The sequence below is a fragment of the Ixodes scapularis genome, unplaced genomic scaffold, assembly GCF_016920785.2.
Source record: "Ixodes scapularis isolate PalLabHiFi unplaced genomic scaffold, ASM1692078v2 PGA_scaffold2__306_contigs__length_199485367, whole genome shotgun sequence".
Lineage (NCBI taxonomy): Eukaryota > Metazoa > Arthropoda > Arachnida > Ixodida > Ixodidae > Ixodes > Ixodes scapularis.
This window is the reverse complement of record NW_024609857.1, coordinates 155,975,955-156,002,103: the sequence shown is the minus strand read 5'-3', so window position 1 is coordinate 156,002,103 and position 26,149 is coordinate 155,975,955. Positions and strand designations below refer to the sequence as shown.

At 45.0% G+C, this 26,149-nt stretch overlaps 1 protein-coding gene across 1 annotated transcript in view; it reads left to right on the top strand.

The window, feature by feature from the left end:
* Positions 1–26,149, top strand: part of LOC120847535 (glucoside xylosyltransferase 1-like) — an 80,080-nt gene that overhangs the window by 40,506 nt on the left and 13,425 nt on the right. Inside the window, exons 3-4 of the mRNA XM_040219340.1 lie at positions 7,891–8,083; positions 21,819–22,132. Coding sequence (XP_040075274.1) covers positions 7,891–8,083; positions 21,819–22,132 — 507 coding nt within the window. The remainder of the gene's footprint in view (positions 1–7,890; positions 8,084–21,818; positions 22,133–26,149) is intronic.

Genomic DNA, 26,149 nt, shown 5'->3' with positions numbered 1-26,149 from the left:
AACGCCGTCTCTAGGTTGCCCAAATATTAATCTATTGCCGGTTACTCAAAACTAAATTGGTCACTGCAGCAGCTCGAATGTCTTCACCATGCTGACCTTCGTTCGGTAGATCAAAATGACACCACTTAGTTGGACCGGTAGGTCCAGGAGTCACAGAAAACGTGCCCAAAACTGACTATCTCATGGTGGCGCTCCGTTTGGCGAACACTGTACATCCCCAAGTTTTGCGGGAGCTTTCCCCTTTTAAAGAAATGAAAGACGTTTACAATCCCCCGCAACGCCGAATTAGTGCGCAGCTCTTGGAGAGAAGGAGGGGAAGGTACGGAGAGGAGGCTATGCCCCTCTTCCTCTCCTGCTCGCTTCCCAATCAGGGAAAAATATCCCGCTAAATTTAGCGAGGAAGTGTTTCCGCTAAATTTAGCGGGGAATTTTTTTTGCTAAATTTAGCGGAGAATATTTTTCCGCTAAATTTAGCGCGGAAGTTTTTTCCGCCATATAGAGCGCGCAAATTTTTCTGCTAAATTTAGCGGGGAAATTTACCCATAATGCACAGCGCGGTTACGCCGACGCCGACGGCGACGGCGACGCTGACGCCGCTCAAGCCGGAAACGGGCGCCTAAGAGCTGCGCTTTTAAAAGAAAAGAAACTATGAAAGAGCGAAATGAACCCTGTTTGTCATTAGGGTTAGCGTGCGTGGCGAAGCGGCAGTTGTAAAATGACGGAAATGTTCGCTGGATCTCTCGGCACATCAGAAATAGTATTAAATTCGACTTATCGTTTGAATTCGACATTGTTCAAAGGTCCCAGCAGGAGCCCGTACATTTCTATAGAAAACAAAACTCTTTATTTCGATCTTGAAATATAAAATATTGGTTATTTCGACCTAGAGAGAACCGCGGTAGGCAAATTACAAGCACCATCCACTGCGCCCGTCAGCAAAAAAAAAAGTTTTCAAATTTTGAAGAGTGCTCCTATTCGCGAAGAGAAAGAGAAAGAGCTAGACCCCATGTTGAAACAGGGAACACGGCCGGGTCTCAACACAAAACTATAATTGCAACACCGCTGCGGAGCAGCGAGCGCCGATTGTCTGTTTGTGAGAGAGGGCCGCTCATGACGTGAACGCGTGCAGCGGTGACGTTTACATCGTAGATGCCGGTGCGGTCCGGTTGATTCGCCGGCCGCCGGTCGCCGCTGCCGCGGTCGCACCGATCGCGCGGACATACACGGCCGCTGCCACCGCCGTGCGGCAGTGTGCGGCGACTCCTTATAAAAATGTTCGCTCACCTCCCAAGTAGCACACCTGCTCGGTTCAGGCTTGGGCCAGACCGGCGCGATCTAGAGCCAACTTGGCTCAAGCTTGTTCCAAGCTTGCGCCAAACTGGCCCAAGCATGAGGCCGGGAAGTGTGCTGGGGCTGATCTAAAGCGCTGGATATCCAAATCTTGCAGGCATCTTTTAATTTGACTATCGGATAATTCGACCGAATTTCGCATGTCCCGTCAAGATCCAATAAACAAAAGTCGTCTGCATTTTCTGGCCACTATTGCGACGTGGTACCCCGGATAAGACTTTCAGAGTGTAATCTTTATAAACTTGTGATATTTCTTACTGAATTTAAGGAGAATGCAGAGATTGGTGTTCCACGCGCCACACGCGCACGCGTTCCCCGTATAAACAATTCGAAGTAAATACCTAAAGTAAAGCGTCGACGAACGCGCGTGCAAGATGCCATTTGTTTTAGATATTTGCTTTACAAAAGTTACTACTGCTGAGGCCAGCACGTCTGGCGCGTGAAACACCAACCCCCATATTCTCCTTGATGCTTGGGTAATATAGCAAAAGGTACTAGATAACAGAAAGTATAAAACAGAGAGAGGACGAAACACAGGTCTATTGCGATTTTTATACAAACAAACTTTGCGTGTGCATGAAAACTTTAATATATTAAATCGAAGCCAACCGACACTATGTGTAAGGATAAACAAATAATTCATAAACTTGCTAAAAGAAATAGCTACGACACAACTTCGCACCGAAAATTTTAACTTCAAATATATCGTACTTTCTAATGCATGGATTTATATGCCCAAAGTATAGAGTACATCTGCTTTTATTGCATGCTTTAGGGCATTCGAAAAGTATTGATATAAGAAAAAAGAAACGAAAAAATACTAAAAATAGTCTTTTTGACAGTATGTTGAAATTTACACTTTTAGAGTTTACTCTTGGCTTCATAGGCGTTTATTGCTAAAACAACTTTATTTTACAATAACGATATTGAACTTGTTGAATAGGTACTTTTTTATAAGCTTCCATTTTATATTAAAATTGAGATAAAATTAAACCTAGCGAAGTTTATCATCATCCAAACCAGGTAAGTATTTTTCAAGGGGGCCAGGTTTGAATATTTGACAAAAATATACGAAAATATTATATGAACAGTTGGCGTTCTTTCTGCAGTATACAAAGCCATGTAAAAAATTTATTTGTTGTGAAGAAGGTATCTTAGCCTAGTGAAGCTCCCAAATGCATGGCCTGTGACGATCGCTCGATCGTCACAGGCCATGCATTTGCTAAAGAAAGAAGACTCAAAAATGGAATGAGTGGAGACGATTCAACGGGGGTCGGCGTTTATCGTAGAAGTAAAGAAGCAGCGAAGCAGAAGATGTTGGTCGTCCCCGCGCTAACAATCGGAATTTGTGCACTGTAGATAACGTGACTGAAATCACCTTATTGCGCGGGCTACGACTCCCTCCCCTTCTTTCTTTGCAAGCGCGAGAAGTCTGCTTTTTTCGTAACTCCGCTTTTGTTAATCTATAATCGCGTCAGATTTGCATGTGCACAACGCCTTCTTTCGGAGCATACTGACATCGCCGTAACGTACGTGGTTCGAAATTGACTTCTGCTTCTTCATCCGGAGACGATCTTAACGGGATTAGCCAGCTCGCCTGTTCGACGAAACGGTTATAAGAAAGACATGCATGAGAAATGGGAATTGCAACAACAAAACGAATTGACTGATAAGAACAATAAAGTTGAAACGAAGCTATGTTCTGAAATGTTTGTACATTGCCCTTTCTCACGAAACAGCGCGAAGGCATACATTCGTGTTTTGCTTGGCTTACATAAGTTGTGACAGAATGCTTTTTTCGAGAGAACTCCGAAATTGCACCCAGAAAGCTGTAACATCTTTCCCACGCGAAGAGAATATCCTTCACTCATGAGCTGGCACCCATTCTTTAACTTTCAAAGCAGCAAATGTCCGTGACAATTTTTCTTCGTTGGTTACCTCGCACGGAGATAGGCAACACCAATGCATTTTGGAGAATTTGTCTGCTAGCGGAGACTCCGAGCTCGCCAGGGGCGCTGCAATCACCTTTCGCCCGTTTTCGGCGGGAGTGGCCAGTATTGGCTTCCACGGTATTTGGTTTTAGTCCTGTCATTGTGCAGAATTTGCCCGATATATATTTATCACAAGCTTTCGAAACATGAGTTCTTTTTCTGCTCTATTTTGAATTAAGTCATGTAACTAATATCAGTTTTTGCTGAAAGTATTAAACTAGATAGACAAAATTACTTTAATTGAATAACCACCCCAGTTTGCCAGAGGCGCGCCATATTCTCCCATTAAAATATTGAGAACTTTTACACCTCGAACCTTTCTATTATAAATGTTGATCAATGAAAAATAACTTAGGCATATTTTATTTAAGCTTCCATGAATCTAAACGCATTAATAGCGCAAGAACAAAAACAACTAAAGTATATAGTAGAAATGGGAAAACATTTCTAGCATGAACATTTCTTCTCTCAATATCATGTGACATGAAGCGAATCATATCTAGAATTATTGTGTTGTGCATGGGAAGCAGGCGCAAAAAGAGCGCATTGTTTCTTAGATTATTAATTGTTATCATCAACCAATACAATTAAGTATTTTTGTGTCGTTTCGGTACAAACATATCTCCCTATATTGACGGACGTCTCCAGTTTTTATATTTACTTTTAATCTACATCGGTAATATAATATGTAGTGTGGCAATCAGGAGCACATCTAACCTAATTCGATTGTTACAAAACTTTATTTTTGAAGTAAAATAATATATTTACAATGTGCACCTCAATATCTGTTTCATGATTAAATAAATTAAATTTGTAAAGCTATAAAATAGCATAATTGCTAATTCGTTATGTTATCATTCTTGTCTTTTATGTCATTGGGCAACAATGCCAACATAAATAATTGCATTTCTTAACATAAAAAAAAAAAAACGATACAAAATATTGACTATTATGACTCTGAAATGAAGCAAACCGGTGGTTTATGTCAGTTGGTTCATATTCAAAGAGAACAACGCCGAGTAAACAGCCTTGATAAATCAAACTTCCCGATGACCGTTTTTTTTTTTTTAAATCTAAAGTGAGATGCGTGTAACTGAAGTTCTTGTTCTGCTTCTAGTTTTAAACCAATACGATGTTTTAAAGCGCATCTCTTAAGCGTCCGTTTCCTCGTTTTGCGGCGTCGCCGTCGCCGTCGGCGTAACCACCCCGCTATACTTAGCGGAAAATTGAATTGGTGTTGAGGTCACGTGACGTCAATTTTCTCGCTAAATGTAGCGTAGAAACTGAATTTGTTCTTGGGTGACGTGACACGAAGTCATGTGACATTTTCCCCGCTATATTTAGTGGGGAAGTTGAATTGATATTGAGGTTGCGTGACGTCAATTTACCCGCTAAATTTAGCGCGAAAATTTCCTCATTAATTTAGCGGGGACACTGACGTCACGCGACATCAACACCGATTCAGTTTCCCCGCTAAAGTTTGCGGGGAAAATGACGTTACATTACTTAGTGTGACGTCAGGCACGAGCGAATTCAGCGGGAGGTGGAGAGGAGGAGGAAAGTAGGAGGAGGGAAGGAGAAGGAGGAGCGTACACTTTCCTCCGTACTCTCCCCTCCTTCTCCTCAAGAGCTGTGTTTTAGTTTCGCATTACAGAGATTTGTAAACGTTTTGCGTTTTTCGGAGTGTTCTAGCGTTGCGTCCGACGGAACTCGAAATAAAAATTAAAGCTACGTCCTACCGAACTTGAAATAAAGAGTAAAATTACATCCGACGGAACCCGAAATCAAAGTTAAACTTACGTCTGGTGTAACCTACGCGTATGTTTCGCTTTAAGGCCGATACATGACGTAAATACAAAATATTGTGAATTATTACTGTGTTACGTCGAATGTGCAGCCTTCGTGAATCGGTTAAAATCTCAACTCTATCCGTACCTTTAGCTTTGTTGAGAGGGCTGGATTGTGTTCCTCGCACATCGAGGATGCTGAAGCTGGTGGCCCCAAACATGCACGTTATTTTTCTCTTCTTTTCTCTCCTTTAAGACAATTTATTTAATTGTTTTCGATAGGAAAACACTTCGTGCTATCCTTGCCGCGTTTGTTTCACCTGCTTGTAGCCCTTGCTGGCTCGGGCTGAGAGCAAGGTTTATATGGCTAAAGGCCGAGGCTCTATTGTCATTCTCAGACCCGGGCGGCCCCCTCGAAACAGCTCTTTATTTAAGACACTCTGAAAGACAACACTGCCAAACCTAGTGGGCGTGGCGACTTGAGCGGTACGTGAAGGTTGTTCCAATTTTCAACAAGTCTGCGGAAACCCCGCTGCTGTAAACAGCACGTTCATGTTACCATTCTATCTCTCGTAATAATTGCCTTCGAACGTTTGCGATTCTCAAAAAACGTCGCAAAAAATCGTCTTAAAAATAAAAAAATGTCTTAAAAAAAAACGCGAGAAAGCTTTTTTTTTTTTTAAACTGTGACGGGCTACTGTACCTGGATGTACAAATGTAGTCGCAATTTTAACCAATTAACGAATGCTGTATCGGGCGTAACGTACTAATAATTCACGATATGTTTGTGTTTACATCATGTATCGGCCGTAAAGCGTAACATTCAATAAGGTTGCGCATGTTACAAATGACGTAACTTTATCTTTTATTTCCGTCAGACCTTTCATTTTCATTTCGAGTTCCGTCGGACGTAGATCGAAACCTTGGGGTAAAGTTACGTCGGACGTAAATTTAGTTTTTATTTCGAGTTCCGTCGGACGCAACTTTAATTTTCAAATTGGGTTACATCGGACGTAACTTGAATTGTTATTTTTGGTTCCGTCGGGCGTAACGTTAGGCACTGCGTTCATTTTTTTATGTATAATTGTACAGACACCATAACTAAATTGATATCTCATTCATAACTCACACTGCCATACCTTGGTGAACACGTTTTCTTAACTCAGGAGAAGTCGGTCGGAACGCTTGTGACAGCAATTTATATACACTCCTTAAATAGACTGATAGATGTGTAAGGGGGCGAATAAATAAAATCACTACCTGAGTTAGAGACGTTGTCTCTCCCTCTTTGTTTTTCTAGCTACCACTCTTGAAACGTCTTCCTGCTGCTACAGTATCGGGCTAAATTTATATTAGTAAGCTTGTACAAGCGTTTGTAGAAGGACCAAAAACAAGCCACTGCTAAGTGCGTTAAGATACTTGTGATTGGGAAATTTGTGTCGCAGAGAACGACAAACAAACAACGGAGTTTAGTGTAGTGAAGGTGTTGAGATACAGAGAAAAGGGGAGAAGTTGTGAAAGACGTGGCCCTTCTATCAGGGGCAAGTAGCACACGGCTTTGGGGAAGGGAAGGACAGAAAAAGGATTGAAGTGGCTGAGCATAATTTTAGGGGATAAATAGGACGTCCTAACAAATACGGGATAGGGGATAGAACATTGCGTTCTTCTACAGATGTTGTTTTTGTTGAAAACTATGAAAGCCATCGGCGAAGAACAGCTTACGTAGTTAGCAACGGGCAGGTTACAAAAGTGAGAAAAAGAAAGCTTTCCGCTCCTTGTGATATTTGGGAGACAAAGATAACGCAACTAACAAACATGTTCGAGACTTGGCGAATGATTTCCTATAAAACAAGGAATGCCAAATCTACAAAGTTCGGCCCGTTGCTTACGCAGAACAGAAATTGTACGATACCAAACATCGATGGCAACTTTTAAGGCGCATTAGATGTCGAAGGTAAAAATTCTAAAGCCATCGACATCTAAGCATCACATCAAATAACAAGGCGCTAAAGATCAATGGCGTTTATGTGTATAACAATCAATATACATCTGGTGTTTTTCTAGATCTTTTTCACCAGATCAATAAATCACTGAGCCGCTGAAAGTATTATTTCTAAAGCTTAATGATTTCATTTTTTTTAGCTGTGGTGAAAAAACAAATATGAATTACAAATATTTTACGTAACGAATGCTACCATTGGCATTCATTCTTATAATTATTTACGTCTATGAGGAGCGCAAGTTCGTCTGCTTTTTTCTTTTTCGTCTTTTCTTGGAAAGGGGGGGGGGGGGGGGCAAGTGCTGTGGTGACGTCATAGCGCCTAGCTCTCATTGGCTCTGATTGAAGGATAGTGGGTAGACCTCAAAGCAAGCTGCATTGAGGTCTACCCACTATCCTTAAGTCAGTGTCAATCAAAGCTCGGCGTCCTCACATTGCCGAAACCCGTGCAAAAGAAGCAGACGAAATTGCGCTCCGTACTGATTTCTAGTGTGTCTAGCTGAGTACAATCTGTGCTTCGGATATAAATCAGCGTAAAAGGGTTTTCTTTTGAAGAAAATGGCCTAAGTGGTTGTATGTTTGAATACTCAAAGTTACAAAAAGGAATATTTACATGTTTCCTAACTCAATCCCATGCATTCAATAAAAAAAAAATAATTGGTACCCGATATTTTTACATCGTTGCTGATGATATATACTTAGTTTAACGTTTAATGGCCGGATTGTCTAATGTAGATTATGTCCTGTGTTGGCTCTTTTACAGGACATGCTGCCGAAGGAAGATGCTGTGCTTTACCTGGACGCCGATATTCTCCTGCTACGCCCAGTGGAAGAACTCTGGCGTATCTTCCATTCAATGGGTCCCAGCCACCTGATAGCGCAGGCGTATGAGATTGAAGACATTGACACAAATCCATATCGTCATTATGGGTTTGTTCCCTACGTAAAACCATATGGTGCGTATCTTTCTTAAACATGAGTTTTTGAGAGTGCGAAGTCGTCGTGCTCTTCATAATCTGCTCTAGTTGACTCCTAGAGCCGTTTGCACCGACGCCACTTATGGCAAGACGGGTCTTTGTTGAAAACCTTAAATTAATTTTGGTTTAGATAATGACACCTACATCGCTTAGCGCTAAGCTTGGTGGGAAACCAGGCCGTAATATTGGTGCTCAATATTTGGGGAAAGAGAGAGTGTGAGTGTGTGTGGGGGGGGGGGGGACGTATCTTCACAGACGTTTGTAGCTTTTTTTCGCTAATCCATGGGAGCTGAGTGGCGCTGATCATTGTACTGATTAAAAGTACTTCTATAAGGTATAGCAACTGCATCCCTGTGAACGTTTCTACAGAATAACGTTCGAGTGTGACGAATATACGAAATATCGTCAGGTCAAGCGGTTAATTGAACTATTTTTTAAGCCAACTCTCGACCCTGAATGCGTACTGACCTTAAACAAATTACTGAGGTGGCTGTGGTGTTCAGGTCAGTTTGGTCAATAGCTCCCTTATCCCCGTTTACGGCTGTATGTAATACATTTAGCATATCGGTAATATGTTTAGCATGAATATATGTATATACGTATCCTTGTTCGTTCTCCGAAAGCATAACGTTATTCTGCTGTTTGCATAAGATAGCGGCGATCGACGTGTTTGAATATGAATATCGTGAAAATTCTGTTGAATTTTCTTTCTAGTTGTTTTGAAAAAAACTTCAAATAAGATTTGTTTGTGATACGTTTTATGCTGCTAATCCTTTTAATTTTGCGAATAACGTGTTACCGGAAATCTGACGGCTTATGGAGACTGTCATTATACAGATATATATTTTCTTTTATTTCTTTTTGCTCCTGCGCCCCGTGGACACCTCGGGCTTTATACCGTTTCATTTGTGTCGACGACAAATCCAAGGGACTACGCAAGAGATGCGCGCAGTGCTGTATCATGACAAGCCACGGAAGGTGCTGCTAAGACAGGTCTCTTCTCATTGATACAAAATGAACTAGCTGCAATCTTCGCACTACAAAGACCGCCGCTATCTATCTGCTCAGCTATTGGAGTATGCTACGTACGGTTTGCCAGAGTTCTGTGTTTAGCAACAGAAGGCACGTGCACTGGATTGTTTACTTCATCTTTCTCGATTGAGCGCGGAACAAAAATTGGGCACGACTGGTGCCCAATGTTTGGCAGCGTCCGCGCTTAACTTCATTGATTGAACACGAGCCCCAGCCGAACGCGGACGCAAAGTTTGTGTACAAAGATGCCGAGCGCTGCCTCAGAACCCAAGGAAAGATTCTATGTTGTTGTCCTTATCGGTGTAGTTCTCAATTTAGCCACTAGGGGCACGACTGTTTTTCTCCTTCCCAATTGATCGATGGCACCACCCTCACTGATCTCTGGATTTCTCTGCTAGAACTCAGGAACGTCATCGCCCATCTGTGAACGTGAATCGTCTGACCGGTTCGGGGCGACCTCTCGCTGTTCATAAATTAATAGTTTATACGATCATTTTGGAAGTCACTGGTGCCATCATCTTGCCCGATTCGGAGGTATGTCCCTTCGCCATGGCCAAAACTCAATATGCATTTCAAAGGAGTTTGACGTAATTGAAACATTTCATGACGTCGCTCCTGGATCTGACTTCACGCACATTGCTGTTCACTCGCCAGATTGTACACGTCCGATCGTACAATAATGGTCAGGATATATTGCTCGGCAACACGCATGCGTAGCCGAGCGAGCGCGTGCGTGGACGAATGGTTACCCCGCGAATTCTGTGTCCGGTGCTCGGCGAGTACTGACGCAAGGCTGGCTTGCTCCGATAAAGCGGATATAAGGGCCCTCTTGGGCCGCGGTTTCTTTGCTTGCGACGTGTCCTAGGAGTATCAGGTGGTAATGCCTGCCCTGCCAAGAGGCGATGCTTTTTCAAGCGCCCTGTTCCTTCACCGTGACATCGTGACATATCCGGAAGGCCGTATATGATTGCGGACTTCAAAACAGGACTCGAGACCGCAGGTGGGCTGCGGGACCTCAAGGCATGTGGACTGTACCAGAGGAACCACTTCTCGGTGGTCACATTCCACTCCTTGGCCTCGAAGCACAAGCTACTGGAGGCAAAATGCTCTAAGTTAAGGGTAGGCGTTGCCTTGTTCTGGATCCAAACAGGGCCAAAGTGCGACTGAAGCTTCGTCGGCTGCCCGCTGAAGTTCCATACGACCTCGTTCGTAAGGCACTCAAGCCTTTTGTGAAGGTGGAACGCCTGGAAAGGGAGACCTGGCGCGAAGAAAACTTCAGCGGCGTTGAGGCGAACACAAGGATAGTGCGCCTTAAACTCAAGGACGGCGTGACGACGGAACGACTGCCCCACCAGCTGCGGGTTCTGAACGCTAACATCAAATTCTTCACAAATTAGTGTCAACAAAACAAAATCCGGCGTATTAGATCCCGAAATAAACTGTCTTCCCACGACCGTGCTCTCGCTTGGTGCAAATAATATAGATATAGTAGAAAGTGTAAAATTAGTGAAAATAATATTTAATACGTTCGTGGTCTGGAATGACTCTGTGAAAAATCTATGTAATAAACTCACAAGGGCTGTTCGTAATATATATTGTCACGAATGAAGGTGACAACAAACAGAACAGTGAACTGAAAATAAAGGTTTGATGGGCGAACTTGTGCCAACCAAAAATAAGTAATGAAAGAGCGTCGAGGCAGCAGAAAAGCAGGCGGCGATTCGGCGGCGAAACCGAGAGCGCGAGCGAGACTGACTCGACAAGGTCGGGGGCAGCTGCTTATCTACAGTGCGTCACTATCTCGAAAGTTCGGCAAAGAAAGTTCGAGCGTCGCGCGCTCGGAGCGAGGATGAACTGACACTTTCGAGAACAAGAAAGCAAGGGGAAAGTTACGTCTGGTGCGAGAATGAACGCGCATCTTCTAGAATTTCGTGACCGAGCGTTTCTTTATCGACCCTGCGGGCGGCATTATCCCCCCTTTTAAAAGTGCATCGTCCCGATGCAAAGCGAAAGGAAAACAGAAATGGCTAAAACAATTTACGGTGAAACGAACTAAACATTCGGTGTCACAATCCTAACGCGCGTAGAACGGCTTGAGTCGAACTACGTGGACGACTTCGGGTCGTGGCTGGCGACGTCCTGATGGTCGAGTTCCGTCGGGGAGCACCTCGTAGTTCAAGTCCCCAAGGCGGCGAATGACCTTGTAGGGTCCAAAATAGCGCTTTAACAGTTTCTCGCTGAGGCAGCGGCGGCGAATGGGCGTTCACACCCACACCCTGTCTCCGGGATGGAACTCCACGTCGCGGCGACGGAGGTTGTACCGGCCAGCGTCGACACGTTGCTGGTCCTTTATGCGAAGGCGGGCTAGCTGGTGTACCTCTTCTGCCCGTTGGGTGACCAGCTGGGCGTCGTCAGTGCCGTCGTCCGTCGGGTCATGGGGCAGCATGGCGTAGAGCATCGTTGTCACCTTTCTGCCGTGCACCAGCTGAAAAGGTGTAATGCCAGTAGTTTCTTGAATCGCCGTGTTGTACGCAAACGTGACGTAGGGCGACACTTCATCCCACATATTGTGCTCCACGTCCACGTACATCGAAATCATGTCGGCGATGGTCTTGTTGAGTCGCTCCGTCAGCCCGTGTGTCTGCGGGTGGTATGCCGTGGTCCGGCGGTGGTCGGTGTGGCTCAGGCGGAGTATCTCTTGTGTCAGGTGCGCCATGAGCGAGGAACCTCGGTCCGTAATCAGGACTTGGGGAGCGCCGTGTCGGAGGACGGTAGACTCAACGAAGAACTTGGCTACTTCCACGGCGGTCCCCGACGGGAGTGCTTTTGTCTCGGCGTACCTGGTGAGATAATCAGTTGCCACGATTCTCCAACGGTTTCCCTGCGTCGACAGTGGGAAAGGTCCAAGAAGATATATTCCAATTTGCTGGAACGGTGCAGTCGGGGGAGCGATCGGTTGCAGGAGACCTGCCGGCTTCGTCGGTGGTTTCTTGCGTCGTTGGCATTCGCGGCACGAACGGACGTAGAGGTGTATATACGGTGTTCGGGAGCTTGGGCCAGTAGTATTTTTCTCGTATCCATGCAAGAGTCCTGCTGTAGCCAACGTGACCAGGTGTTGGGTCGTCGTGGCAGGCTTGGAAGACCTCGTCTCGAAGACTAGTAGGAAGCTCCAGGAGCCACGTCGAGTTGCTGCCCCCGAAGTTCCCTTTATAGAGGATACCTCTCGGGACGGCGAATCTGGGCAGGTCACGTGAGAAAGCTCGGGGAATCGTACCCCCTCGTCCCTCCAACTGGTCGATCAGTGCGCGCAGCTCAGGATCGTCCCGCCGGAGCGCTGCCATACCGTGAATGCTCACTGCGCCAATAAAAGTAACCATCTTCGTCGCCGTCGTCTTTGGCACAGCCGGTAGTTGACTCGACGGGGGCTCTTGCCTTCCAGAAGGACTTTCCCGCTGGCAACTGCATCGGTCACGACGAGCACAAGAACACTCGACCGTGGCGACAGGTTCACGTGGTCCGCAATGACTCGGACGGCGGCAGGCGTCGTTTTGGATCCCTCGGGAGGTAGAGCGGGCTTTCGCAGCGTCAGCCTGTTTGCTCCAAGGTCGATCACGGCACCGTACTCACAGAGGAAGTCTATGCCAAGGATGACGTCTCTAGAGCAGTTTTTGAGGACGACGAATTTCACGGGACAGGTCTCCCCGTGGATGTCCACGCGCACAGTATACCTTCCCACTGGTGTAATGAAATGTCCGCCGGCGGTTCGTATTATCGGGCCATCCCACGGCATCATCACCTTTCGAAGGCGGCGAGTTATACACGATGCAGATAAATTTTTAATTAGGCTAAATGATTAGACGACATAAAATTCTTTACAAATTAGTGTCAACAAACCAAAAGCCGGCGTATTAGATCTCGAAATAAACTGTCTTCCCACGACCGTGCTCTCGCTTGGTGCAAATAATATAGATATAGTAGAAAGTGTAAAATTAGTGAGAATAACATTTAATACGTTCGTGGTCTGGAATGACGCTGTGAAACATCTATTTAATAAACTCGCAAGGGCTGTACGTAATATATATAAATGTAGAAGTATGTTTCCCACCTCGGTAATGCTTTTAATATACAATCATCTTTTCTGCGCAGAACAGAAGTACTGCTTCTTACTCTGAAGAACCAAAACTTCCACAAATCTTAAGCAAATACATATACTACAAAAATGGTATTCGTAATATGTGTCGCGTTAGGTATAATAGTTATACGAAACTGCTCTTTAGTAAACAAATAGTATGTCAGTTCCAAATCATCACAAATATAAACGTGCTCTTTCATACGAACGATATTTAAAACACAATGAAAATTTTTACATGGTAATCTCTCACCTATAGCATACTGAAGCAGCATATGAGACTCTTAGGTCTAAGGCATAGATGGTAACGTACTGCACAACAACTTACGGCACTCAGATGCTATAATGTGCCCTTCCTGGACATTTAAATTGTTTCTTTTGCGCTTAGGATTTCAATTCCGAATGGTTCTGCTAAACAATACGGTCATTATTCGTTTGGGATTCATTCGTCTATGGTTGCATATATAATTGCTGAACTTGTTGTGTGATTTAAATTTTTCGTGTTTTACAATTTTTAAGAATATTTTTTTTGCGTTACTTTTAAAACAAATATTATGTTTGTGGTTGCTTTTCCTTGTCGCTGCTGAGGATGATAGAGGCTCGTCATGCAGCAATAGAGTTGCTTTTATCTACGTATCCCTTCTCCAATTTGAAGACAAATAAAGAATTTGAATTGAAGTGCGATACTTCTGAGTGGGAAACAGTTCACTTTGTGTTAAATTGCGCGACGTACGTGAATGCATCTTGTGGAGAACGGATTTCCCACCGCTGTCCAAGGCCACTCCTGTGCGGAGTTGCCGGTGGGCAGCTTCACTTCGGTCAATACGACCGGACCAAGTGCCTCGGACGCTGGCGCACGACTCAAGTCCTCTGCTCGCCATCAAACGTATACGTTTATGTGCCGAACATCCGAACGCGGAGAGCCAGATATCCAGCATCGGCTTGCAACAGACCACTCTTAGCTGAGACTGGATGAACGAACGCCTGCCAAGCCTGGGGCGCACGAGCGCTTGAGACTCAATTTGAGACGCCACTCCACTCGTGCGATAGCTTTGGCAGTGCTTTCTTCCACCTTGTCTTAGCTAAGGCAATTCTTTTAGAAAGACGACCGAAGCCTCCTCCACGACTGACACGGCTACGATGCCTGGAATGGGCCTGCGACTGGTCTAGGCCCTTGTACTCTTTACAGAAATGAAATGTTCCTTGCGTCCCAAACGACTTCTGGTCGCTCCCTCTTTGCATCTTCCTTATATGAGCTGTGCTAGAAAGCATAAATGCTACACGGACAACGAAGTGGGAGATTTACCGCCGAATTCACAAACTTTACTTCAATTGAGGCGCCCCTCCTCTTCCTCAAGGAAGGTGTGAGGGCCGGCGCTGTCCAATCGCGAGGACGGATGAGCAGCCTAGGCCGCCTATCCGTTGTCGCAATCGGCCAGTGCGGGCCCTCACGCCTTCCTCCAGGATGTGAAGGGGCGCCTCAATTGAAGTAAAGTTTGTGAATTCGGCGGTTAGCGATTCGGCTGTAGGATTTCACGTTCTGGAGGAGACAAGTTGGCTTACAAGACGATTCGAAAACGTCGAACGAATCTCGCGTTCCTTGGTTTTTTTTGCGTTCACCTGGAGAATTGGTGGTTGAATCTTTCATCGACGTTTTAAGAAGCGGTTTTAACGTGGGATTTGTTTATTATTTTTTTTAATCGGAAGTTCACTGCGATGTCAGAAATTGGACACCGCGTGCTGGCGTTTTCAAAGAAAATGGTCTATGGCGTCCTATTTCGCTCATACATGAAACGTGCTTCCGAAGTGGCAACAGAATCACGTCAAAGAAGCCGGCGCGTTAGGTGCCGCAATCCTGGTGGATAATGTACAGAACAGGGGTGTCCAGGCTGACCTGGCCTAAGATCCGCGAGCAAAACCTCGAAATTTTCAAGAGCCGCGGGGGGAGAGGGGGAGAGCAAAACTTTTGTCCAGGGGGGGGGGGGGGGGCATACTTTTGTCCAGACCTGGACAAAAGTATGCCCCCCCCCCCCTTCTCCCCAAGGAACATATGCAAGGAGCAATAAAAGAAAACCAGTTTAGTGAAGAGCCGCAGTAAAAAGGCGGCGTAGCAGGTTTTTTTTTTCATTTATCTCGGCTGCGGGCACAGTGAATTACACTCATGCAGCGGTTGCTCATTGTGTGCCTGTGTGCGGCTTCCCCATTCGTGAAACAAGCCCCTTGAAGTTCTGCTCGAACGACGTCGTTGCGCTCCGGAGCAGCTCAGTCAGGTGGTCGACCGTAAGGGCCGCGCGTTGTTTTGACTTTACCGCCTTCATTGTTGAGAACAGAGCCTCGTAGCAGTATGTGGATCAAAACATGGAGAATTTTTTCTAGACCGCGAGCTTGGCGTGGGGATATCTTGCTTCTGGCGCCTGCCGCTAAAATGTCTTTAGCCCTTTTTCTTCTTGTAGTTCAAGCAGTTCCATTTCAAAGGCTCCTGCAACTCCTGCCAAGCTTTCCATGGTTGGACAATCGACACTCAACGCATTATGCGTTAACCAAAAAAGGATTCATCAGAAGCGCGAAACAGGGCTTGAGTTGGTGCATATCTATGAACCTGGAGTGAAAGTTCCTCTCGAGTTCCTCAAGCTAAACGAAATATTACCTGATCTTAGCATCGGTCAGCTCAGACTCAGGTTCACCATCCAGCATGCTCTTCAGTCGCGGGAAGTGGATCGGGCGCTTTGTTTTCAGGCCTTTCTGAGAAAAAAAAAAGACTTAGCTTGTTTTGGAAGCTGAAGACAGTTTGGGCAAATCTCAATACCACTTATCTTTTCCTTGCAACGACATGTTTAGAGTTTTAACTTCGTCAGTGAGCTAACTGAGATCGACACACCAACCTGCGTCTTAGGTTCGGGACTTCGCTTCTCTTTTGCCTCCAGAAAAGCTAAAATTGGCTTCAGGAGATCTATAAAACGTTATAGTACGTTGGTCATTGACAGCCAACGTACAGCACAGGAAAACGATTCGTCTGTGGGCGCTTCATGAAGTTTCAGTTCGTCGAGGAAGTTGCAGAATTGTTGGCGGGTTTTTTCATTCGATCGTATGTAGTTGACGACTCGAAGGACGGAGCTTACGACGTCTTCGTAGCTGAAGTGCTTCGCCACCAGGTGCTCACGATGGATAATGCAATGAATTAGGAGAAAATCTGGAATGCTGGAGTCGCTTCGCAGAAGACGTGCCAAGTCCGCGTTCTTACCAACCACAGCAGGCGCACCATCAGTGGCAATAGCGACAAGTTTCTGCAGAGGAACGTCGAACGTCTTGTAAGAAATCGCGTACCGCCGCCGACTTGCCATTTCCCACGTGGTGCGTCAACAACCCAAGTGAAGCCTGGTTCTTTCACGGGAGCAGGATTCCGCTCCCCTTTTATTGGTACATAAGACACAACACTTAAAGCACTCAGTCTAAACTACAAATACACGCGACATTACACAAATATTCACAAACGCACGTGAAGCCAAAGCTAAACACAAAAAGGGCCCTCAAGCCTCGTGTCCCGCTATTACCCCAGATCTCGTCGCACGCACTTGCCTGTCCCAGAGCCCGCCCGGAGTCCTAAGAGACTATTTGGCCCCCGGTCCCCCCTCTATATCTCGATCGATGGGCGAGGAGGTTTCTCCTTGCCCGCCCTGGGGCGCGTGCAGCGCCATCCAGTGGATAGGAGAAAAAGCGGCACGTCGGGAGCCGAGTTCGAGATCCCGATCGACCCCGCGGCGACAGGACCATGTGATTGTGTCTGAGGCGAGGCAACTGCATTGCCGCCTCGCAGCAACGATGCCAGATTGGTTTGATGGGCGCCCTCGTGAATGAACGGTGCGCCATTTTCTCCAACGTTGATAACAATGCATTATTAATGTCAACACCACGAGGGCTTTCCTTGAGGGCTACCACGTCCAGAAGCTCTGATCTCACGCTTTCTTTAGATGAAACATAACGAACAAATATTGCAAGCTGTTACTGGTCATGTATGGATATTCACATTGTAGGAATTAGCGCAAAAGTCAACTCACTCACACTGAAAATACACGCACACCAGAATAACGGTCACTAACGTCGCGCTGACTTACAACTCAGTTTGTATTTTCATCTTTTTTTTTAACCGTAATAAAATCAGAACTTTTGGGCAGTCACTTTTACCAGTATTAAAACTCATGACTTTTTGACATTCACTTCCGTGACTGTGGGTGCACTGCGGACTTCGAAAATAGCGCCGTAATTGGAAAGAACTATCACCAATTAACACGCGACATAATTGAGGCAGCTAACATCATGAAAAGAAGTGACACTTGTGTTAGTAGTCCATTTATAACACCAACTGAAACATAATTGTTATATCTTGAAAGTAGTAGTAGAATGCGTTTTGGGGAGGGGGTTGGGAAACCGACTGTTGTTGGGGCGTACTTAAGACGCCCGAAGGTAATGTGTGATAGACATTGCTATTTGTTTTGTACAGAAGACAACAAAGTGAGAAATGACGATTTTACTACGGGTAAAAGAAAAAGAAAAAAGACGAGAATGCAAACTGAGTTGTAAGTCAGCGCAACGTGAGTGACCGTTTTTCTGGTGTGCGTGTATTTCCAGTGTGAGTGAGTTTACTTTTGCGCTATTCGTAACTTTCAGCGATGGTGGTTCCGCGGTGTGAGAGTCGCGCTCCCTAGCTCCTGCATGATCGGCTTCAGAATACAGTTGCTTGCCTACACCTTCCTGACGTGAAAAAATGAAGCAAGGCTCTGATACTGCTCGTATACAGCAAAACTGGAATTACCCACGCGTCGGAAGCCCAGCCTCGTACTGCTGTTCTACGACGATCATCCAGATGACAGCTATTTTGATAGGCACCAGTACGCCCCCTATAGGTCGTGAAAGTTGCGAATATTCCCTACAATAACAATAATTGTCTTGTATATCCGTAGATTCATCAAAGGCTAAGATGAATGCTTTACAGCTGTTTAGGCCCTCCTGTAGGTTGTCGACGACGTCGGCGCTTAGCTGTGAAATGTGTCTTTCAACCTAATGTCGTGAAACTGGGACTTGGTTGACCAACCTTAGAAGATTCTTGTTGTTTGGATCCAACAATGCCACGACGTCGGAGATGCTGGTTTTTACAAACTCTCCTTCCGAGTAAGCTCGATTGGTACGAGCAATGTTCCAGGCGATTGCAAAGCTTGCTTCGGCTGCTAAGTCAGATTCCTTGCTGAAGGCCTTCATCAAGGATTGCTGATTCTAGAGTCGGAATTTGAGCTGGGTCAGTTTTGCTTTTTTCAGCTCAGATGAAGCGGGATAGTCCCGAGAAAGGGTTTCGTAATCGGTCTCATATTGCCGTTGAACATTGCTTGCCTTGTGGTACGAAACTGCAACATTAGAGATGAAGCAAAGGGGCTTACTGCTTTTCTCCCCGAAAGCGAAATCTTCCTCCCACTCAGGAAGGAATCTCCAATTTTTTTTTTCTTACTTGCATTTCTTCTTGGACGTTACTGCGACGACAGCCTCAGAACCTCGTCACAACTTCGCCATGGGTGTTTAGACGTAGGCAAAAATTAACTTTTTGTCTCGACAGAGCAGGGAGAATACCGTAGAGGCAGCTGAAGATATAATGATGGTGCTCCAGCTCCTCCTAGCTGACAGTCATTTAGCTGACAGTCATGTGCACATGTCCCCTTTTGCAATCCAGGCACGAATTTGGTACAGTAAACATTTTGCTCTTCCATGCATGCGTTCCAGACGCGCCTTCACTAACCGCTGCCCTAGTCATCCCCCCCTCCGCCCCAAAGCCTAAAAAAACAGCTTGTGGGTCACAATTGTAAGCCGGTAAAAATAACAATGCGAATGTTCCCGGTTTTTTGTGAACTTTAACATAACATCTGTAACTAGTGGAAGCTATGGATGAGTTCAACCTCGGCTTTGCGACCTCTAACAAGAAACGTTATAGAGGGAACATCCATTATCTAAAGGGGATATGTATCACCGGCGAGTGACAAAGGCCGCGTGACAGAATATTTCCTCGACCCCAGGCCAAAGTGCACGCATGGCCTGGGGTTGACAGTCCCTGTGCCTTTCCCCTAGGGTCCGCCAAACTCTCTCGAAGAATGAAATAAACAGGATCTCTGGAAACATACGAGTGAATAGCGGTTCGACTGTACGTATGGGGGCACATGGCTGCCAAACCGCAGCTTTTCTTTATTCTGCGATCGTTTCCTTCATTCCTGGGGAAACGCGGAAAGGGGCAAGAGTGGGGTGGGAGGGGGGGGGGGGTCATCTTACGAGGGATCCGCGATCCGCACTTGGACGGCACTTGGGCAGTCTTTAAATTACACTAATTGAAATACTGAAATATAATTACTTTCTTGTAATTTGTAATTGTAAGTCATTACTTTCGGCTAAAAGAAATTGTAATTGTAATTTAATTACTTTCTAGCGTCAGTAATTGCAAAATATGAGGCACAATTACAATTACTTTTGCAAGACTTTGCGGCGCCAACGCAACCTCTCGAAAGCCTTAGCGCTCGCACAAGCGGCCTAGCACTGGGTGACACATTCGCACAGATAGACACGCACCCGCACACGCGGACAACATAAATAGAGTCGCACTGTTTGTTGTTTTGCTGCTTACACTGCGGGCTAAGAGACAATCCTGGTTGACGCCTACCTCAACTGCGCCGTGTAGCGCCGTCTGCGGTACGAGGCAGAAAATAATAACGTAAACATGCCAAAATATTGAAAGAAACAAAATTTAGCTCCAGCTTTCAGCCTAGGTTGGGAATTTGAATTGTCTATGAAGTTATTTTTCAGTTCTTTTTTTTTTGCCAGTTTTTTACATCCCTCTTTCAGTGCTGTCACATATTTGTATATTTTTATTATTTTGAAGTTTATTTCTTGGTGGTTTGACTTCGAATATTATTTGCATACGCATTTCGGAGAATGAGCTCGCACCTGTGAATATTGTCACCAATGATTCTGGAGCCCCGATTCGGTCCGTATATATTTTTGAGCCATTATAATTTAAACTCAATGCAAATTATTCACAATAACATGATGCTTGTATGTGAATGTGGTCGTATTAGCGCGTGCGGATTTTAGTTTTAGAGTAACACTTGTAGAATATCCATATATGACTAATTGTCGCATTTTTATTTGCTTGGACAACAAGTGTGTCAAACCAATGTTTCTTTAGCGATCTGGCCTCTTCCAGCATATGAACTTATTTATTATTATTTATTAAAATGAATTAAGTTAATTAGTGTTATTTAGGTCCCTCATTTGCTAATTATCACGTTAAATTCTTTCCGTATGACATCCACCGCGATCGATATCGCTATAACGACTGAACCGGACCTTCAGTTCGAGAAATTTTTTTTTTCTTTTAAGCAGTCTGTAAAGCCCTGCATATTCCTGATGCATTCTGCATACGCGACGTTTGAGCAGTAAATTAAAGGCGCGCCTTTTTTTAATTTGCGGCTGCTTCGTTAAAGGGGCCCTGCAAGGACTTGTTTGCTGGTTTTTAATTTGCACCGATCCTGAGCTCACTGAACGTAGTAACTTAATGAAACTTTTCTAGAATTTCGCTTTATCTTAAAAATTATAGGCATATTAAAATTTCAAAAACAAGCAAGAATAACCACCTTCATGACGATCTTGGTTGCTTGAGTGGCCGTGAACTAGAGGAGGGGTAGTAACCCCAGCGAGCGCTCACGGCTGCCGCACTCCGTGTCGACGGCTCGATAGGGCGCCGCTAAATCATGTTCTGGATAGGCTGTATGAAGTGGACAGCCAGGGCAGCTCGCATTGTAATTGCTGCGCGATTAAACACTAATTCGGCATGACACTTCATTGGCCACAAGCGACAGCAAACACGGGGTAAAGATCAGTTTAGAACGGGAGCCACTTCGCGCTGCCATACTGCCAAACGTTCGAACTGCAAGCCAAGCCTTCTCGCCGAAGGCCTTCGGAACGCTCGGAACCGGTCGGATTTTCGAGCCTGCAACGACCGCAGCGCCGCCGGGTACATCCGGGACCTTTCTACGCTCGCCGCTCGTCGGTGACTGATCCCACTACACCTTTCTAGTTTACGCGCCTTTTCCACCACTTGGTGGCGGGTAAGTGGACGGGTTTTTTCTTGTTTACGTACTTAATAAACAGCACTTGTTTCTTTTCTGATCTAAAATACTGAACAAAAACTACTTTTATAAATAATTGAAACGGTTCGCGCCACTTATATTTTGTATTTCAACTAAAAAGAAGCTTCAGCGGCTCCGTCCAGTAGTAAGCCCAGGACCAAGGACGTCACATATCGCGCGCTTTCGGTACCGCGGGTCGCCCGCGTCGGTGGAGGAGGTTTCCGCGTCGTTCGGTTAAAATATGACACACTAATATTTAGTAACTTTCTTCGTGCCCGCTGGCTTACCCGAACCCGAAGAGACGTGGGAACCGCAAGAAAGATAGATGCTTAAATATGATTCAGGGCCCCTTTAAGCTGGCTTAAGTTCTCATCCTGCGAACAATGAATTGCAGGCGTGAACACTGGAGTGATGCCGATGAATTTGACGAGGATGCGAAACTTCGCTTGGGGGTCGAGGATGGAACCGCTTCTGGAGCAGTACGGTTCGCGCCTTAAGTGGGCTGACCAGGATATTGTGAACGTCATCTTCAACGAAAACCCGGACAAGCTCTTCCTGATGCCGTGCACGTGGAATTTCCGCCGAGACAACTGCGAGTTCCACGAGTCCTGCAAGGGCGAGGTTCCGGGCCTCCTGCACGCCAACCAACAATTCTTCACCAAGGACGGCGAACCTGCCCTCAGAGCTGCGCAGCTGGCCATGCGTGAGGTAAACACATGCGCCGAATAACTAAGGGATAGACCAGTCGTTGTCGGTCTTCTAGATAGGTGGCTATAATCTGTCCGCTGCCAATGCTACCATCCGATAGAGCTAGACCAATGTCGCGAGGAAAGACGGACCATGCGCCTGGTTTGTTTCACCGGTCATAGCAAACGCAGAAAGGCGACGAAAACTATGGCCATACCCTCTTGACCAGATATAGCGACGTCAACCGGAATCGGAAATCACTTCGCTATATCCACTATTTCGTTATAACCGACTTCGATATAACCGGTCTCGGGTCAAATATCGTTGGCCCATGTTGAACCTAGAGTGAAACCAAGTATAAAGCTTGCGCGGTGTAAGTGCAATATTGTTAGGGTTTAAGAGTAAGTAAAACTGTACACCTTATTCTTCAGAATTAGATCCAAAAAGCAGGATTATACACTGGGTACTGATTTAGTGTAAAGTCCACGCAGATATTTTTGAGTGATTAAAAGTATTTCCTTGGGTAGTTCACACCCGGAGGCTTGCGCATAGTAACACACGGTGCATGGTCCGCAATTTGTGCCTTGTCCGAAGGTAAACGAATTTTCATACAAATTACACCTTGACAAAATCCCACTTTATTGCGTCACGAAGAAGCTTGCATAATACATATAACTTAATTGACACACTCTTCCATTTACAGTTCTTCGTTCCTCGTCATAAAAAGCGATAAAAAAAGAACTCTTGTCTAGTCTCTAACTTTGGATTGTCTGCACGACGTACAAGAACAACGTTTAGACAGGCATAGACAACGAAGTATATAAAATACGGCACTTTTCGATGTGATAATGCGTACATCGCTAGACAAATTGCGACAGCTGCGTTTCCTTTGTGAGAGCTACCTCATATACTTGCCCGAGTGTGGTTGCCATTAAACTCTGTTTTCAAAATATATGAAAACAGCTTTTGTCCAGAGTTGATTATAAAACATTTTTTTCTTTCACTTCATGGCATCGAAAATTTACGAGAAAATGTACTTAACCCTGACAAAACGTTACACTCTCCCAGAGATCGCCACATTGACTTGTACAAGTATCGTTTGCGATTATTCGTACCAGAGTGTCTCCAGATAAGGACAGTCAGAGGGGTGTCATGTTTCTATATTTTTGTGTTCAATTAATATTTTTTACGAAGAAACAAGGGAACGCACCTTACTCTTGCAAGGTACTTTCTAGTTTTCATATGAAAAGATCGCGTCTCAGTGGAGGCTCAACCTGCATCTTTCCCAAGTGCGAGTCGACGCAAATTCAAGGTCAAGGAAGTAAAGTATACTACTTTAAACACCGTCGTCATTTTTATGCGTAATGCACAAAAATGTGTTAACTTGAATGAGAAAAATTAATTTGATTTGATATTAAATTCAATGGTAAGTGTAATGTGAATTTGGCTTTTTCAGCAACTCTTCTAAAATAACAAATTTATTTTATTTGAGCTTATACTCAAACATAAATAAAATGAGAATTTGGCTTTGTCACCAAATCTTCTAGAATATTTTTATAGGAGCTTATATTTCAGTAGAAATATGATGAAAATTTGTCTTTTTGAGGAACTCATTTATAATGAGGCATTTTGGATAATTTTACAACATGTTAGAATTAAATGTTTGAGATCAAATGTTTTGCGCAGTGGTGTATCACAGTCTGGGCACGTTTAACAAAATATGCAGCGTTCTTATGTTGTATGCCATTTTTGCGGTGCTCCCTGGTGTGTTTTGACGATTAAAAAAGTCTTGATTGCGACACCTTGTATAGCAATAACGAAATAAGCATCCTCGTTGTTCTTAAAACTTGATTTCATGGATCCTTAGCAGCTGCTAAATAAAAATTTACGGGAACACGTTTTAAGTTAAAAAAAATGAGAGACGTTTACAACCCTCTGTAATGCCGAATTAGAGCGCAGCTCTTGGGGCGGAGGAGGAGAGGGTACGTAGGAGAGCGCCATGTGTGGCGTCAGGCGAGACGTCACGTGTGACGTCACGAGGGTAAAATTTTCCCGCTCAATTTAGCGGAAAAATTTACCACCAAATTCCCCAGGAAAATTTTGCCCTCATGACGTCACACGTGACGTCACGTGTCACGGCATTATGGAAAGCTTTCCATAATGCAACGCGCAGTTACGCCGACAGCGACGGTGACGCCGCTCAGGGCGGAAACGGGCGCCTATAAGAGCTGTGCTTTAAAGTATAAACGTGTAATCAGGTTTATGTTGCAGCCGATTACCTTTGGGGGTTCCTGTCATAACAGCTAAACTCACTGTATCCCGGGAAAGTAGCGCCATTGTCTTGACTGCCTGCTAAGAGTACAGAGGAAGGTACTAACTTATAGACGACAGAAACCTCACCAGCGATTAGCTGATTCGTCTTTATTGCCATGACAATAACCATATAGGTCCTTTCGAACCACTGAAGCTTCGGAAGGTTCGCTCTTAACCTATTGCGACCAGGTCGACTTCATATGTGCTTTGCTTAGGGTGATGCCATCTGATCATCTTGTTCCCAGCGCTTTCGTTTCTTTTTTGTTCCTGAGCGTGAGCGAGCGCGCCTCCGTGCACAAGCTTTTGGCATTGAGGGTGCTACGACGACAGTGTTTTACAGCCATTTGTTTGTATTTTGTACAGCGAAGCTGTCTTTGGCTAGGCTCTGGCGGATCATCTCCGGCGACAGACCGAGCGTAGAACGACAATTTTCAAACACAACGACGTATGCACCACTTCATACTCCTCTCGACCTCCGCCGCCTCTTTCCCGAGTAGTGTATACTCCTCGCCATGCGCGGCGTCTCTCTATTCCCTGACATTATGCAATGCCACGCGCTCTTCGGCAGCCACCTGTGCGGCGCACTCAACATAGCAAATCCCCAATTTAGCTAAACCCCAACTTAGCAAATCCCACCAGAGCGCCAGCTTCGCTGGCCTTCCCTCTTCACGGGGTGGAAGGGCCCTCAATTTCTAGGGAGCACGTGCTGTCGGCATCAGGTAGTACCAAGTATTCCACCACCCTAAGGAAAGCGCACGTGAAGGCACCCTAGTCGTGACAAAATTGCTATGCAGCGTCATCGTCCTGAAAACGTTACTCGCCAATATAAACGTTAATCATGTTGAACAAATCTGAGACTGGGGCAGATGTGACATTCATTAACATTCACCAGTTCGACGTCACCCTTACTATATTATCCCAAATATAAGCGTCTTTGGCGCTGTGTATCCAATGCACTTATCAGTCATAGCTTTCTCCGCATATTCCTTATGATGGTATTGCTCTTCATGGGTATTTCAAGACAGGGAAATTATTTTTCCAGTGCCACCAAGCACCGACGCCCCACATTGTGGTGGTGCGAAACTGTTATTTTGCCGTTGTCTGGATAATCAAATCTTTGTGTACAAGACATGTCTTCATAAAGCAACCTGTCACCGCGACTTCAGACCGACTCACAAAGAATGGGGATATCAAAAAGAAACTGTTCATTCTATGAACCAAAATGTCGACCATACGGTGAGCTTGGTGCTACTTTCCCGGGGTCCAGTGATTATATTAACTACTAGTAGCACTCCACCACCGAATGCCATAGTGGCCGTACCTGGTCATGTAAACATCCGGGCACCATGAAGTACTATAAAAAGAAACATGAGCTTTTTTTTTTTTTTTAGTTGGTTGGCTGATATTGCTTGAAGGACACATGCAAAGGGAAATCTTTTTTTTTTAACAGCCTAGTAGGAAAGCGTTTGCTCAGCTAACGAGGAAATAGTACATTACATTAAGCCCCCTACTGCTGTAACTGATTTTCGCATTGCGCCCGGAAGATGTTTTTTTTAATCGAAAAAGTAAAAAGTATGCAATCCCCGTGCAACAGTGAAAATAGTTATAGATATTTTTATACTGCATTTCATGAATCTTTGAGGAACTGTAATTATGAATGTCTAAAAAATATGTTGCCGTATTTTGTTATAAGGCAATAAAGAAACGCTGAACCAGTTACCATTT